General features: G+C 33.6%; 1 protein-coding gene across 6 annotated transcripts in view; it reads right to left on the reverse strand.

Annotated features, from left to right (window-relative positions):
• Positions 1 to 13,159, reverse strand: part of LOC110026934 (meiotic recombination protein SPO11-1) — a 102,694-nt gene extending 89,535 nt beyond the window's left edge. For 4 of the 6 annotated variants that reach the window (XM_020728165.1, XM_020728164.1, XM_020728163.1 and 1 more), the window contains exons 1-5: positions 12,914 to 13,159; positions 12,700 to 12,774; positions 12,523 to 12,622; positions 10,610 to 10,683; positions 10,328 to 10,429 (exon numbers count right to left, since the gene is read on the reverse strand). In XM_020728165.1, the coding sequence (XP_020583824.1) occupies positions 10,328 to 10,429; positions 10,610 to 10,683; positions 12,523 to 12,622; positions 12,700 to 12,754 (331 nt within the window). In that variant the 5' untranslated portion in view covers positions 12,755 to 12,774; positions 12,914 to 13,159. The remainder of the gene's footprint in view (positions 1 to 10,327; positions 10,430 to 10,609; positions 10,684 to 12,522; positions 12,623 to 12,699; positions 12,775 to 12,913) is intronic. The other 2 variants (XM_020728161.1, XM_020728162.1) reach the window with 2 other exon arrangements.
• Between the last annotated feature and the right edge of the window lie 3,507 nt (positions 13,160 to 16,666).

Here is a 16,666-nt window from a genome sequence, read left to right on the forward strand (position 1 = left end):
GAATCAATCATCGCCCAAAATTCCCAACAGAGTGAAGCATGTTGATCCATGAAGGACTCATAATCACATTCAACGGTATTTCATTCTCATAAAAGCATCTTACAATATCTAATCACGCTCAATTTTTGTGTTCTTTTGTGAAGCTAAAGGAAGAACTAGTTGTGAGTTAATATTCTTATCATCCACATTCACTACATTAATATTCTTATCTTCATCTATATTCACTACAAATCTATTTATTGATTCTCGAGTTCCTCTATCAAGAGAATGTAAATGACTTTCACTACTAGAACATCAAATTGAGAACCTAAATAAAAAATATTTTCACTCATCTCTACCATATTTCTTTGCATGGTTACTTAATTTTGAGGTAGAATATTTTTTTTAAATATTCAGCACATTCTTAAACTTCGTATGAAACTTTCTCACATGCTCCAACATTTAAATGTGTAAAAGTGAAGTGATCTTTAAGCCACTTCACACCATCAGTAATTCGTTGTCATAAAATTTACATTTCAAATAAACATATCATTTCTTCTGACACTTCAACTTGGGTCTCATATTTCCGAGTTGTATCTTTTCTTCTTGCGCCACCACCCATTCTAATTTAAAAAAAAAAAAATTCACTTAATTACCTATACAAATGAATTAATGAACAAATAATGAGTCAATGACATTAATTAAACAAATCCCAATGAACTTGAAATTTTGAGGAATTGCATATTTATAATTAAAATTTAGGGGGGTGTGCATACATACCACCAAATACTTATTAATATTCAAATCTAGCACCCTAAACTTTCCTAAGAATTGGGCGGTAAGTATATAAATGAGTAAATCCCGCTAAATTTAATTTAAACCTATTTATAAATCTAATAATTTAATAAACTATAAAAGACATATACTTATAACTGCCATTTACATGCATATAACTTAATTCTTAGAGGTTATGGATGCATAAGGCTCGAGACGGAAGTGGTTGCAGACTTCTATAGTGGACAAGGCGTAGAAAACGCCAGCTTGAAACGCTCGGATGTAGAAGGCTCGGGGCAAAAGAAGACGCAAAATCCTTCGATGCTCAGGACAACGCGGGACTTCGATGATCGAATGGCTCTTCAACAAAGAAGATGCTTCCAAAGGCTCAAGAAGAGCGCAAGGAAGAAGCAATTTAGCTCTCGAAATGACGCTCCAGCCCTAATTTACGTGATATGGTTGTTGCATATAATTTAAATTAGGTAATTTATTTTGACGCCTCATACAATTCAAGGCGTAGACGCCTAGAGGCATACGCTTCATTGTAGAAAGGAGTAAGACTCGCCAACACTGACAATGCTTACGCTGTGAGTCGCTGCTCAAGCACCTCAAATCAAGGCACGCTTCGAGTCGGACACCTAGAATGTTTGTTTAAATGTTCCTTTTGACCCTATCAAGGAAATCAATACTACAACAACAACAAAGCCTTAATCCCACTACATGGAGTCGGCTACATGAATCATTTTTCTCCATTCCATCCAATTCAGTGTCATACTTTCATTTAGTTCTAATAAATTAAGGTCATTTTTTATACAATAAGCCCAAATCTTCCTAGGTCTACCTCCGTCATTTTTAACATAAGTCGAATCTAAAACATCTACTCTCCTAATCAAATCATCAGATGGTCGACGTTTAATATGACCAAACCATCTAAGACAACTTTCTCTAATTTTGTTCGTCACAGGAGCTACACCAACCCTATCACGGATACATTCATTTCGCATTTTGTCTCTCAATGTAAAGCCACTCATCCACCTAATCATTCTCATCTCGGCAACACTTAACTTAGTATTATGCTTCTGTTTTAAAGGCCAACATTCAGTGTCATAGAGCATTGCAGGTCTCACCACCGTCTTATAAAATTTTCCTTTCAGTCTAAGCGGTACTTTTATATTACACAAATGACCCGAAGCATTCCTCCACTTCAACCAACCAACTTGAATTCTACTATTAACATCCTCATCCACATCACCATCATTTTGAACAACAGACCCACAACATACCCGAGATATCTAAATCGTTCACACCTTTTAATAATTTGATCAACCAAAGTTACACTTCTGTCACTAGAGCTACTATTACTACTAAAATTACATTCCATGTATTCAGTTCCAGTTCTATTCAAATGAAGGCCTTTAGACGCCAATGTAGATCTCCATAATTCAAGTTTTTCCTGGGCTTTTTCTCTCGTCTTATCCACGAGAAGGATATCCTCCTGTAAATGTCCAGTAAGACCATCCATTACTAAAGCAAAAAGATATGAGCTTAAAGTCGATCCCTAATGTAATCCAATAGAAATAAGAAAATATTTGGTCAATCCTCCTTCAGCTCGACCAAAAGTCATAGTTTGTTTGCTGTAGGACATACCTTTCTCTTTTTCTTTTTGAATATAAGTCATATCAACACCTTTCTTTTCAAGAACTTTCCAAAGGATATCTCTTGGAACCTATCTCTTGTAACCTTATCGTAAGCTTTTTCTAAATAAATAAAAATCAAATGTAGATTCTCCTTATTATCTCTGAACTTCTCCATCAAACCTCTCAATAAATGTATAGCTTCCATAGTAGACCTGTCCGACATAGATCTAAATTGATTATGAGAAATCTTTGAAATATGTCTTAAACTATGTTCAATTACCCTCTCCCATAATTTTAAAGTATGACACGTCAACTTAATTCATGTATAATTTGCACTCTTGTGTATCTTCTTTAATCTTAAAAATGGGGACCAAAATACTCTTCCTCCACTTCTCAGGAATTTTTTTCGTTTTTAAAATAATATTAAAGAATTTAGTAAGCCAAGAAACTCCTAAATCTCCTAAATATTTTCACACTTCAATTGAGATATCATCAGGTCCTATAGACTTTCCACCCTTGGTTTTCTTTAAAGTCTCCTTAACGTCTTTTTTACTAATGCGGCGATAAAAATGAAACATTTTATTACTATTAACGATATTAAGATCACTAAGGTAATCATATTTTCAGAAACTTCATTAAAAATTTTATCAAAATAACTCACCCATTTATGTGAAATATCTTTTCTAAGAAAAACATTTTTTGATTTTCATCTTTAATACATTTTACTTTGAGTAAAATCTTTACTTTTCTTTTCTCTTTATTTAGCTAGTTAATACTTATATTTTTCACCCTCCTTAGTATCTAATTTATTATAAAGATCATTAAAAGCATAATTTTCAGCATCACAAATTATTCTTTTAGACTGCGGGTCATTTAATACTTTTCTCAGTTCTCTAAGCTTTTACATTTAAACCAATTTTTATAACATAACTTCTTATATTTTATCTTTTCTTGTATATTATTATTCTACCACCAACTATTTTTATTTATTGAAACTTTTTTTTTATTCTCCAAGTACAGTTTTTGCTACTTGTTTAATAGTGTGTTATTTTGTCCCACATAGCATTTGCTTCATCATGAACATCTCAAATTTTAAAATCTTGAAGTTTACTCATAAAAATAATTTTATTTGTGTCTTTTAGGTTCACCCATCTAATTCTACGTCATGAGTCATAGTATTCTTTATTTTACAACTCTTCATCTTAAAATATAAAACTAATAACGATGTTGGGTACTTAAATCCTCACTTTGAATGACCTTACAATTTTTACAATCTAGATGATCTCTTTTTCTCATAAGAAAATAATCAATTTGTGTTTTATTGAGTGGGACTAAGGCTTTGTTATTGTTGTTGTTGTGTTTTATTAGATCCATTCTTATAAGTAAAAAGATGCGCATCTCTTTTCTTGAATAAAGTATTAGTAATAACAAAATCATAATAAAAACAAATTCTAAAATAGCTATACATTCTTCATTAGTCACTTCAAAATCGTAGCTATCATGAATATTTCTAAAATCTTATACCACTCTACCGACATGTCCATTTAAATTTCCTCCAATAAAAATTCCTTTTTTAAAAGGTATCATTTGTATTAAGTCTTCTAAGTCATTCCAGAATTTATAACTCTATTAATTTTTACAACATTATCCTTCAAACTCTTATCTATAATTACACCTACAACATTTCTAGTGTAACTCTTACCAGAATACTAAAGTTTAAAACCTAATTAATCAATCTCCTTGGCTTTTCTCCAACCCATTTAGTTTCTTGAATACATAAAATATTAATCTTTCTATGAATCATAATATCAACTAATTTCATTAATTTACCATTGAGAGTACATATATTCCAAGATTCTATCATAATATTAGTTTCATGAACTAGCTTCTTTACTCGCATCCGTCTGTAATGTGAGAACCCTTGATTATTTAACACTACACCCGGGTGCCGGTGTAGCAGCCATTGCACACTTTTCACTGTATTTAGGCTATACAGCGCATCGCTTCCAGGGGGCGCCCTAGCACTTACACAATGATCAAAAGGATTCAAGTCATGATTTTTCTCGACAAGTTTCACGTTGGTTTTCGACTAATTAACTCAACCCTCTACTTTTAACATTTGGGCTTGGGACCGACAATGACAGTGTTAAGAAAATCAATATTAAGATTATTTTTGTTGCAAATCAAATGATATTGCTTCATTATCATACTACACAAACAATTTCACATAATAAACACTTGAACAAACAAAAGGCTATTTGCCATCAATTAAATTATTTTTATTTAACTTTTCAACTTTTATTCTTTGTTGTACATGATATAAACCAAACACTTCATTCTCAATGTATTCAAATGTTTTTTTTTTTTTTTCTTTTTGTATGAACATAATTGTATGTACTCTAATTTTGTTCACAACCAGATGGAGAACAACTCAGTCTCACTATTTTAATTATAAATTTTTGTAACTCTAGAGCTCCATTATCAAACTGAATATACCATTCAACAATATTTAAAAAAAAGTACAATAAATTTAGATGAATTCTTACTTATTTCAACCAATGACTATTTGAAATTACATGGAAAACATTTGGTAGTTGTATATTTGGCATGTTTTAGTCCAAAGAATCATTCCTTTCTACATGTTAAAAATTATATATCAACCTCCACCCTCTCAATTGAGTTAAATATCAACATATCCATATAATGATATAGACCTAAATTGATATCAGGATTGATCGACTTATTCTCAACACTTTGAAATTATGAATTGATTCATTAATAATTTCCCAAATTTCTTTGTTGTTGGACTCATCTCATCCTAAATTTCAGGGTATCAACACCTCAACCTTGCCCATTCCATTGCAAATAAAGCTCACAACTGATTTTTTCTCTGCATCAAGCATCCATAAAAATTAAATAAATGACTTTGTTGTCATTATTGCTAGTTAAAATTTAACCAAAATCTATAATTTATTTGAATCAACTTAACTTCTTTTCCTTCAGCATATTTTCCCAAGCACAAGCAAGCTATTGTCTGAAAGTGAACATAGATTTCAAAGGGTGTCTTTCTTCCAATATAAATTTTAGGGTCAAGTAGGTTGTAGCAAATCTAGTTGTAACTGGCCATTAGAGTTCCTTTCTAGAAGAATTTTTTCATTAAAGCCAACGTAAATGAATATTGTAGATAAACCTTATTATCTTTGTTGCTATGCTCAAGACATTCTTATGCTAAGGCAATTCATCAAGTTTCTCTAAAATTAAATCTGTGTAGCATGTTGCATATAGTGTCTAATACATAAGTTCTCTTCTTTATAAATTTTTTACAGCTGCCTTAAAAGCATTACCAACCTTACGATTATCAATAACAACTTATATTACTAGGCGTTCTTCTATCTCCTCTATAACTTCATCAAGACATCTAAAATTGTACTCCACATCAATGACATTATCTAATGCTTTAAGAGATTTTAAGAAAATAATATTATAGGCATCCTCAATGATTTGTTCAATGCTATTTAGCTTCTTTAATAAAGTTCTCAAATCATAAATAGATGACAGTTTCAAATTTCAACCACCTAAAGAACAAATCATATTAAAAAAAAAAGGAAGGTTGTCACATTGAATGGAATAATATATTCATAGAAGAACATTGCAATATTCATACAGACATGCTTGCGCTTTTCACTAGCATTTTCAGAAGACATCTTATGGGATACCGGCACATCATCATCTCTGTCACTCCAAATTTACCATGAGTTGATTCATTGGCCCTCTTGATATTTGTGGTAAAAAGACATTTTACCACTAGGCCCACCTCCATAATAAGAAAAACGATATTTTTTATCATCAAATTGTAGTGCTAATTTAGCATTGTTATGTTGTTCATATATATATGCATGGATCTCCTGTTTCATCGGTTAGGCACCTTGACACATGGTGCAACATTCTTGTGAAAGCAGCAAGATGTTCTTTCATTCTTGTAACACTCTCTAACAATATTTCACAATAATTACACTTTGAATAAATGTATCTCGCATTTCCTCCAATTCTTGATATCTAATCAACCATCAGATATGATCCTCACTTTAGTCCTCAATGAGTTTTTCAATGTTATTCAGCTCGTTTAATAACCAAGTTCTCAAATCATAAATAGATGACAATTTCTAGCTTCAACTGTAAGAACTTAAAGCATGGATCATATTAAAATAAAAAAGGAAGGTTGCCACGTTAAATGGAATAATATTTTCATAAAAGAATGTTACAATATCCATAAAGACATGACTACTCCTTTCACTAGCACTTTCAGAAGACATCTTATGGGAGACCATCACATCATCATCGCTATCACTCTCTACATTTATCATGTATTGATTCATTGGCCATAATGCACATATGCATGATATTTTTGGCAAAGAAAATAAGGCAACTTTACCACTAGGCCCGTCACCATAGTAAAAAAAAATTATACTTTATTATCAAATTGCGTCATGCTAAATACTTTGCATTGGCGTGTTGTTCATATATGTATGGATCTCTAGTTTCATCACTTAAACACTTTGGCACACAGTGCCACATTCATGTGAGAGCTAAAAATGTGTTATTTTATTCTTGTAACACCCTCTTTAAAAATATTTTCAGAATAATTGCGCTTTAGATAAATGTGTCTTATCATTTCCTCCAATATCAACCTGCATGTTATGCCTACAAGGTTTTTATACCTACTTTGGTTTTCTTCTTGCCCTAAAAATTTCATAAAAAACCCTTTTGAACTACAATGGATAATTTTTGAACTGAAAATCAGGATAGTCCCACAGCTCCTATTTAGGAAGTATCAGGTGCAGAGGTAACAATTCACACTTCACATACACTGGAACCTATCGCAGTGGCAACGACTGTCTCTCCTCCTACTGCGGTTCTAACATCAAATCAGATCGAGGATCACATGAGTCAGTTTTCAGATGAAGAAGATCACATGAGGTCAGTTTTCAGAAGAAGAATGACAGGTTTACACGTCTCGGCGGAAGAAGAAGCCTGGGGGCTCACTTCAGCTTGGAAATTTAATGGATAATACTTTGGTGACTCCTGGCAATGGCACGACTCTTCAAAGTTTGTTATCTGGTTCATCTGGTAAGTTTGTTATCTGGTTCTGCTCCTAAAACTAGAGGAAGAGACAGGACTAAACTGGCTCGTCCCTAGCTACTATTTTATGTATGTTTTAAATTTGTTTTTTAATTTTATTAAGTCTATTTGTACCTTTAGTTGGAGTTTTTATGTTCTTATATCGTATGGGTAGGGTGTATATTTGGGCTCTTCTCATACAACTTTTATGTATCCTTTTCTAATTCAATAAAATTAGCCCTTGGGCTTTTCATATATATATATATATATATATATATATATATATTGTTGCAAAATTAGGATTATATTAAGCTCAAATAGAAGTTACAACTCTAAGGTGACGGGGCTTTGACCAAGTCCCCTTGGAGCAAAAAACTGGGAGAGGGGGTTGGTAAGGAGGACACAATTACATCATGTGATTCCCCTCCCCTCTTTGCTAAAAAATTAGCTGGCCTATTACCTTCTCTATATATATGAATTTTAAAGTGACTCTTAATTCATCACACATGGAATTGATCTGTTTTGTCCACTGAAGAATGTGCCAAGGGGGAGTACTACTCCCTCTAACATAGTCCAGTAGGATAGAGGAGTCCACTTCAAAATGGCCAAACAACATAGTTTATGTTTTCTATTTAGAAATTGCAGACTTTTTAGAGAAAGGGGGTGGACAATCCCCCTTATGTTCCAGCAGAGTAAATTAATCATGATGAAAGGATTTTGCTCTCCCCCTAGTAAGCCTAGTGAGATATTCCCTTCTAGTTGAGTAAGAACTTCCTGCCTCCACAATGTAAGTGTCATCCTAGGCATCCCCAGGAGTTTTTTTCTTTTTTCTTCCCTTCTGTGTCTGTCATTCCTCTTCCATGATCTGTTGCAATTCCCGGATTATATCTGGAGTTGGGGGTACAGGTGCTACTTGTAGTTGTGTTTCATTTTGTTGTGGTGTATCATCAGCTACTGGGTCAGGATCAATATCTATATGGTCAACTTCCAGTTTAGCAGATTTCACCCCACTGTGAACATTATTGTGATCTCTTTCCAGTGCCTCCTTTGGGTTTTCCAACTCAACAGTATGCACATTAAATTGTGTCTCATTTTTATCTTTCTCCAAACTCTCCATATGATTTTCTGGCGATGTGGTTCCTTTCCCTGGTTTTGTTGATGGTTTTAAATTTGGATGCAATCTATAACAGTGATCCTGAGTATGTCCAAACATACTACAGTGGTTGCAATAATGAGGCTGATGTTCCATTATAATGGGTAGCCAATACACATCATGAGTTATCCCCAGCCATACCTCCTCAATAAGAGGCAAAGTGATATCTCTCTTAATGAAGATTTTGGCTACTAAAGGTCTTAATAGATTAAATGTTGATATGTTTAATTTCATTGGATGGCCAAGTAAGGCACCAATAGAGATCAACACTCTATGATTAAAGAAATGAAGCTTCAGATTAGGAAGTTTGTACCAAATAGGTATGATGGGAAGTTCTTTCTTTGGATCAAAAGCCGAAGTCCACTTTAGTAGATTCATGGAGCTGTTATAATCTGTATGAACTTCTTTGAAAATACCTTAGCATAATCTTCTTCTTTAGTTAGATGTATCATTACATGCCTTCCATCAAAAAGGCCAATTTTCCAATTCCACACTAGCTTCATGTCATCAAATGTTTTCCTGATGGAATCCATCTTTGGGTGAGCCATAATGAAGTTACCAATGAGAGTAAATTTGTAAGTATCTGCCAGACAATTGACTTCCTGCCGGGAGAAGATGATTGCATGTTTTTCAGACTTCTTACTCCCCTTCAAAATCAAATCACAGTCAACTTTACCCTCCATGGCATCATAATAAACTTGAGGAAACACCAATTTGTCACCAAGAGAAATACCACTTGGCTCCAACCCAGTCACAGCAGCATAGGACTGTTTTCCCAGAAAGTTAGGGTCAGCAGCTAAAAGATCAGCTGCCATGAGGACCAGACAAAGTCCCCTAAAACCCCCAGGATCAGGAAGCAGCAATGAAGTGCAAAAACTCAGCCGAGAAACAGAAGACCCAAAACCTGAAGAACAGAAAAACCAATGGAACAGTGCTACCAAATTCAAAAATAAAGAACGCGGGAAACCAGAAATCGCAACAAACAGGGAGCCCAAACTAATAGAGGCTCCAAACCAGTTCACAAAGAGTAAGAACCACTCCTCCACCTCCAACTTACCAGCCAGCAGTGGAGCTCCTCCATGAGGAAAACCCTAGCAGAGCTTCCTGCGCCGCCACCCACCATCCTGAATTTTTTTATGTGTACGTGTATATATATATATATAGTGATAGAGTATTATCATTTTCTATGAAAAATAAATATCCTCTACCTAATTAATTTCGATGTTACTACGACCAAATGCAAAATTGAGATTATTGAAGTTAATCTGCAACCAAAGAATGACTTCTTGATCTAGTTTGATTACTGTTTATGAAGAATTGATTTTTGGTCAAACACTCAAACTGGATGAATAAATGGATGACTTGTACTCTAAAAGCACTATTTCTATGTCATGTTTTTTTTTTAAAAATCAATTGCATTAAATGCGAATAGCAAACCATATAGCATTAACAAAATAATTCATGACATTGCATTTGCTGAGAATCTCTTAGCAAGCAACAAAAGATAATAGCAAACCATAAAGCATTAAGAATATAATTTAAACTGTAGTCTAACTAGACAGCTGAAGTTTAGAGAATAAAACGTATTACTTCAAAATTAAATGACCATTATAATATGTCAGAAACTGTCTTGACTGATTACATTTGCAAAAGATAGCAATATTACCAGTGAAGATAGATTGTTCCATGTAGTATATGTCCCTTTTCGATCCATGTTTGTTTTCAAGGAGCAGTTGTTGTATTATCATAAGAACCCTAAGAAGAATGTCTTAAGAGAAAATCATCGAGGTCAGCTATAGAAGCAGACTTTGGCCGCCACATATCATATGGAAATGGAAGTTCCACAATCAGCAAGGCCTTAATCTTGCGTTTTCAAAGAGATTGGCTAAACGAAAAACTAAAAAGAAGCAGAAGCAGTAATGGACTCAGTATAGTAAAATTAGCATACACAATCTGCATGCATGCCCTTCCTTCTCGAGTGATACTATTTCAATACCATATGGTAAGTCAGAGCTGCAAAAGCTACACCAAACCAATAATAAAATGAATAAATAAGATAAATGATAATAACATTTCAAAGTGGAAAATAATAACCTCATGTATATAAATGAAATCTACATCTTGTATAGAATATACTCAGACTAAAAATCCTTTGGTCTTCTAGATGAATAATACCAAGTTAAAAGCCTCACGGGAGAATATTGAATTTAGAATGTAGAAGTTCATTGCTTCGGCCCAATAAATCAAACCTTCTATGATCATGAACTTAAAACAGATCATACATTTGTCATATTTCATCATCTGAATAAGATCTACTGCAGAAGGTATTCCAATTAAAATAAAAGGCAAGCAATCTTTTAAGACCTTCAATGAATCAGATATCAAATTCATCTTTAATATCTAGGAAAAATTTATCTTGGAAAGAATACCAGTTAAAATTATAACCCAGATCCATAAAATTTAAGTCAAGCAAACCATTGATGGTTGAATTCTGTAATGCTGATTAACAAAGCAATAAGCCAAATATGCATCATAGACCAAGCAGTCAAGAAGAAATGTAAGCAGCAAGGATAGTTGAACTAGGATACTAGAATATCAATTAGCCGAAATAACAAGTGTCTCTAATATTATACACTTATTCCTTTAGATTGAACAAGTATGGTACAAATTCACTTATGCCATCTAGGAGGATATGATACCCCCATAATTATTCATGATTATTTTTGTTTCTAGCATGGTAGATGTTGGCTTCAAAGGAATGAAGTCAATCTCTAATCATTATTCAAATTTGGAGAGCATCAGAAATCAACTAGTGAAAAGCAACTCAATTGTATCACAATCGTTGCTCCATGATTTTGCTCATTCATGGTTTTTCCATCTGATGGGTGGTTTTAAGAGGCAAATTTTCTTTCACTACTAAGACAAGTAAATTTGTTGTACTCACGCAAGGGTTCGTCCCTCCTTTCTTCGGTCTCCTTTCCCAGAGATTCAACTTCAATCATCAAAGCCTCAAGCTTGATCATTACTCGTGTTTCAAATTCCACAAAAGAATGTTCAAACAATTTGTAGTTGAAGAAAAAATAGTTGGTATTTGTACAACCTTCCAAATAAAGACTGAAAATTCACGGGCATACATTAAAATTACAAATAATGTATTTGTGGGTCAACCCATAATACAAAAGTTACCCTTATTGTCAATCTAGAGAACCATACAAGTGATTATGTTATCAATATGACACTTCTTCCACTCTTTCAAAGCAATTGGATCTTATTCATTGTTATATAATATCTTCCCGCTTACTGGCAAAGAAGGATATAGTACGGCGCCAAGCTTATGCGAGTTTATACTCCTTGTAATATATTTTATTAGCCATAAAAGATTTAATTAGAATTGTATTATATAGTCCGTCCTACATTTCTGATTTAAGAGATATGATGTCTAGAGACTGCAACATCAATAGAATGCTAAAGTAGAAAATAGCACATATCTCTTCAAAATTGCTTAGAAATCCACAGATGGAGGCTATCAAGGACAGGATCGCCCTTCCAAGTCATACACACAACATTAGCTCACAACGGCATTGTTCTCAATCAACAAGAACAAATCTAATGATATACAATTTAGAGAAGATAACTGAACTCTCATTGATCAAATAACGTCGCAAAATAATGGTAGAGTTTGTCCGATAGAGAAACAAAAGAGCTTAAAATAGCGATTCTCGACCGTTTGACGAGTCCGTGTGCAAATCCAAATTGCAAATAAACCTGGATTTCCAAATTAATCCAGAGAGTTGATTTTCTTCTATTGACAAAATTAAGTATTTCGCAAAAGTAAGAAGAAGAGTGGCTTGAGAGAATGACCAGTTTCCGGACGAATCGGAGCAGAAGATCCGGTGGCGATCTACAGCGATCGAAAGGCGCTGATTGTGGCCGAGGTCCACAACCAGAGCACGGATGAATCCTGCAAAAAGAATGATAACATCGGTGATCGCAGAAGCCGAGATATGAAATTGAAAGAAAGACAAGGTGGATTCTAACCATTTATTTTGCGGAGGACCTCAGTAGGGCATTGAAACAGATCGCCTCCTTCCATTGACACCAAGGACAAAGCTGCTATGGTATAAAAGGGGAATCATCACATTCAACTCTTTATGTATTTAAATCATCACATTCACATTTCCAAATTAATTCATTAATTACATATTCCACACTTAAAACAGCGATTCCCCTTTTATAAACATAAATTCCGTACCCCTTCCTTTTCGGTTACTGCTCCGTCAAAGATTTCGCGCGGGAACGAGCTTCCACGCCCTAGTTCCTCTTCTTACGACTCGGTCCCTCAACTGGACCCTCCAATCTGCTCCAACACGTGCTATTTCCTCAACGACTAGCTGTCTCGGTCCCAAGACCGCAGCCTGCTACAGTTGCGGCTCCAACCTGGTAGTGGAATTGTTCGCGTCTATCTTTCTGTTCATATCTAGAACTTGTTTCGGTGAGAATTTCTATGCAGTCAGAAACCTTATTAGGTATATACAGAAATATATGTACTTGTCTATATGTTATGTTATATATTTACATAAACGAACACAAGGTGTTCGATGAGTTGCCCCATTTAGGCACATGTGACATGAAACTTATTTTTGGCATGGTATTCCTTTTTTTTTCAAGTTTTTTTATATATATTCAATGACATTTTGAAGAGTGCAATGTCTGTGTATATATGTAAACTTCTTAAAAATTTTGTAATTGGGGCCCATCTTAAATACTAATTTTATGTTCATAACAAAAATTTTTAGTTTTCATGTACATATATATATATATATATATATATATATATATGTATATATGGATGTATATATGTATAAATGAAGATTTTTCATTAGTTAAGGCATGATTTAAATGCATTATCATTCCATAAATCAGTAAAACCATTTTGTTTTATATTTTAACCTGCGGACGGGCGCCCATACATTCTATTTTATCATCCTAGAAATTTTCCCTTAAGGTAATCTTGTTATAACACTTTTTACGATGCTTATGTGTAGAAAATCAGGTCAAGTTGTCGATTCTTTCAAGAAATTCTGCTAAATGAAGATCTCATCATTGATTTGTTTGGTTAGTTAATGCTGCTATATGTAGGTTTCCTTCTGATTTTCCATATTGATGTCTTTCTTCCATTTGTTGATCTTCCTAAAACTTTTTATGATGCTTAAGTGGTGGAAAATCAGGTCAAGCTGTAGATTCTTCCATAAAATTCTACTAAATGAAGACCTCATCATTGATTTATTTGGTTGGTTAATACTGCTATATGTAGGTTTCCTTCCGATTTTCCTTCTTGATGCCTTTCTTCCATTTGTATAGAGTACTTGATTTTCTAAGAGCTTAGTTTTGTATTCCAACTTCTTATTCCAACTTCTTTACTTCAATGAATGTTTTTTTTTTTTCTTAATTTCTAATTTTTTTAGATTTTAGTTTGGTCATGCCAAGGAAATCAAATGAACCCAAATCTCAGAAGGTTCTATGTTAGTTTAATTTTATGTATGGTGGTAAACTGATTGTAATAAGTGCATATTAATGTATCATGAGTTATTTGCTTATAATTTTCTAATAGAGTTTTTGTGACCATACAATCTTGTGTGATTAAAGTTCAGAGATAGGTTCAATGGCAGATCTAAATGATTATTTATGTGTAACTATTAAATTTGGTGGGCATTGATTGCAAGTTAAATGAGGAAAGGAAGAAATACAATTGACGAAAGCAAAAAATCATCAAACTTTGGAGAAGTCTGATGAATCTCTTTATTACAACATGAGATAGTGGTGATTTGTGCTTGGCTTGAAGGACATCAATTCGAGTTATTTTATCATATCAAGGACATTTCACCAAAACAATATACATTACTTGTAAGTGATGTTGATGTTATGGAGATGATCACAAGTACTATGGGGAGTGATCGAGTCGAAGTTGTTGTAATTACTCAAGATAGAGGAGATGTTATAGTGTACTCCTATGTTAATCTTTGTGACGCAGTAATGGTTAGTTCTCGCAATCCATCCGACAATATTCACGGTGTTATTGAGCTTGGTAATACAATTGATTTTTTAAGTGGTGCACAATTTCATGACTTTATCACCTTCACACAAGCACTCTGATCTCATGCAATAAAGAATAATTTTGGGTTGAAACTTCAATGCAGTAATAGAAGTCGAAAGGTGTTTGTTATCAGAGAGATTGTCCCTAGAGAGTATTTGATATGCAGTATTTTGAGATTAAAAAACTATGTTCAACACACGTGTGCCCTATTATTAATAGAGCGGGCAACAAACAAGCAACTTCATCTTGAGTAGCTCAACAAATAGAAGAAAGTGTTGGAAAGTATCCTGATATCTCCCCAAAAGACATCAGCTAAAAATTTAGAGAGCATGTATGGGATTTCACTACCATGCATGAAATTTTGGAGATCCAGAGAAGAGGTTCGTTCTACTATTTTTGGTTTTGTTGCTAAGAGTTATAGATAAGTGCCTACATCACAGACATAATTGGTTAAAAGAAAGTATGGCTCGTACATCACATATAGCTGCAACAAACATGATTGCTCTTTTAAGAGGTTCTATGTTAGTTTTGAAGTTGGTATTGATGAATTTTAAGCTAGTTGCAGGCATTTAATCTAACTTGATGCTTGCCACTTAAAGTTGAAGCACTTGGGTGTTCTGTTCTCTGCATTTTCATTAGATGGTAACAATGGAATCTTCTCTTTAGCTTTTGCAATTGTTGTATTTGAATCTAAAGGAAGTTGAAAATGGTTCTTAGAGTGTTTGTCAGCTTCATTTGGCTCTGAGTTGCATCATCTCTCATTTATGTTAGATATGGAGAAGAGCTTAGGGAAGGAAATAAAGCCAATTTTTTCAGATGCAGGGCACACAATTTGCATTATTCAACATCTTTGGAAAAACGTAAAGAAATATTTTCATTGCAGCAAGAAACATAGGGCGTGTCATCTCTCATTATGGGATTCTTGGATTAAATTTTTCAATCCCTCTAAACTACAGGTACAAAATGGCCTATGATGGCCCTATCTCAATACTTCTAGATAATGATGAATAGAGTGCAGTGGTCAAGGACATATATGTGAGTCCACCAAACTCATTGAGGCTACGAGGAAGACGAAAGAAGATGAAATTTAAAATTTCTTAGAAATTAACACTAAGAAAGCCAAAAGTAGCCATAATTGTGGGCGTTGTGGTCTTCGGGGCCATCACAAGACGTCACACAAAAATCTCATTGGCCAAGAAAATTCACAACTTTCAGAGTCAAATAGTGGCATAGTTGGCTCCACCCAAACAAGTGGTAATCATGGATTTCGTGCAAAAGCATCGATTACTATGGAAGGCTTGGAGTTTAACATTTCTCACTATGATAAGAAGTAGTTTGTAAGTTATGATATGCATATACACAGCATATGACATTAGTGTTGTGAGTAGAAACTTGAAAAAGTATGGTCGGGCTCTTAAAAGAAGTTAAATAGATTTTGAGGTATTATATAAGCATTATAATTATGTTTTGATGTATGCTAATGGTATATTTGACTGTAGCGTTATGAAATATTTTTATTCTAATTACACATATGATCTAGATATATAGAAGGTCTTAGACAAAGCTTCCCTGATGTCTCTGTTAAGTTTGATATTTGTTAGAAGTTTTTTTTTTTTGTAGTCATAACTAGTTTGGCTTTTGGACAATGAAAGTGCTATACTTGCCTAGACTAGGAGGGTTGAATTAGGGGTGCAACTTTTCTCATGACAAAATTTAAATATAAAAGATTTATGACCTAAAGAGCACGAGATCAAGCGTAATGCAATGTGAAAATTATATAGTTAGATACCAACTAAAAATAGAAAAAATGATATAATTAATTGTAATCGAAACATAACTGATTAAAATATTTTTTTAAATTTTTTAAATAAATAATTGAAATTCATTAATATATATATATATATATATATA

Source organism: Phalaenopsis equestris, unplaced genomic scaffold, assembly GCF_001263595.1.
Source record: "Phalaenopsis equestris unplaced genomic scaffold, ASM126359v1 Scaffold000404, whole genome shotgun sequence".
NCBI classification, from domain to species: Eukaryota; Viridiplantae; Streptophyta; class Magnoliopsida; order Asparagales; family Orchidaceae; genus Phalaenopsis; species Phalaenopsis equestris.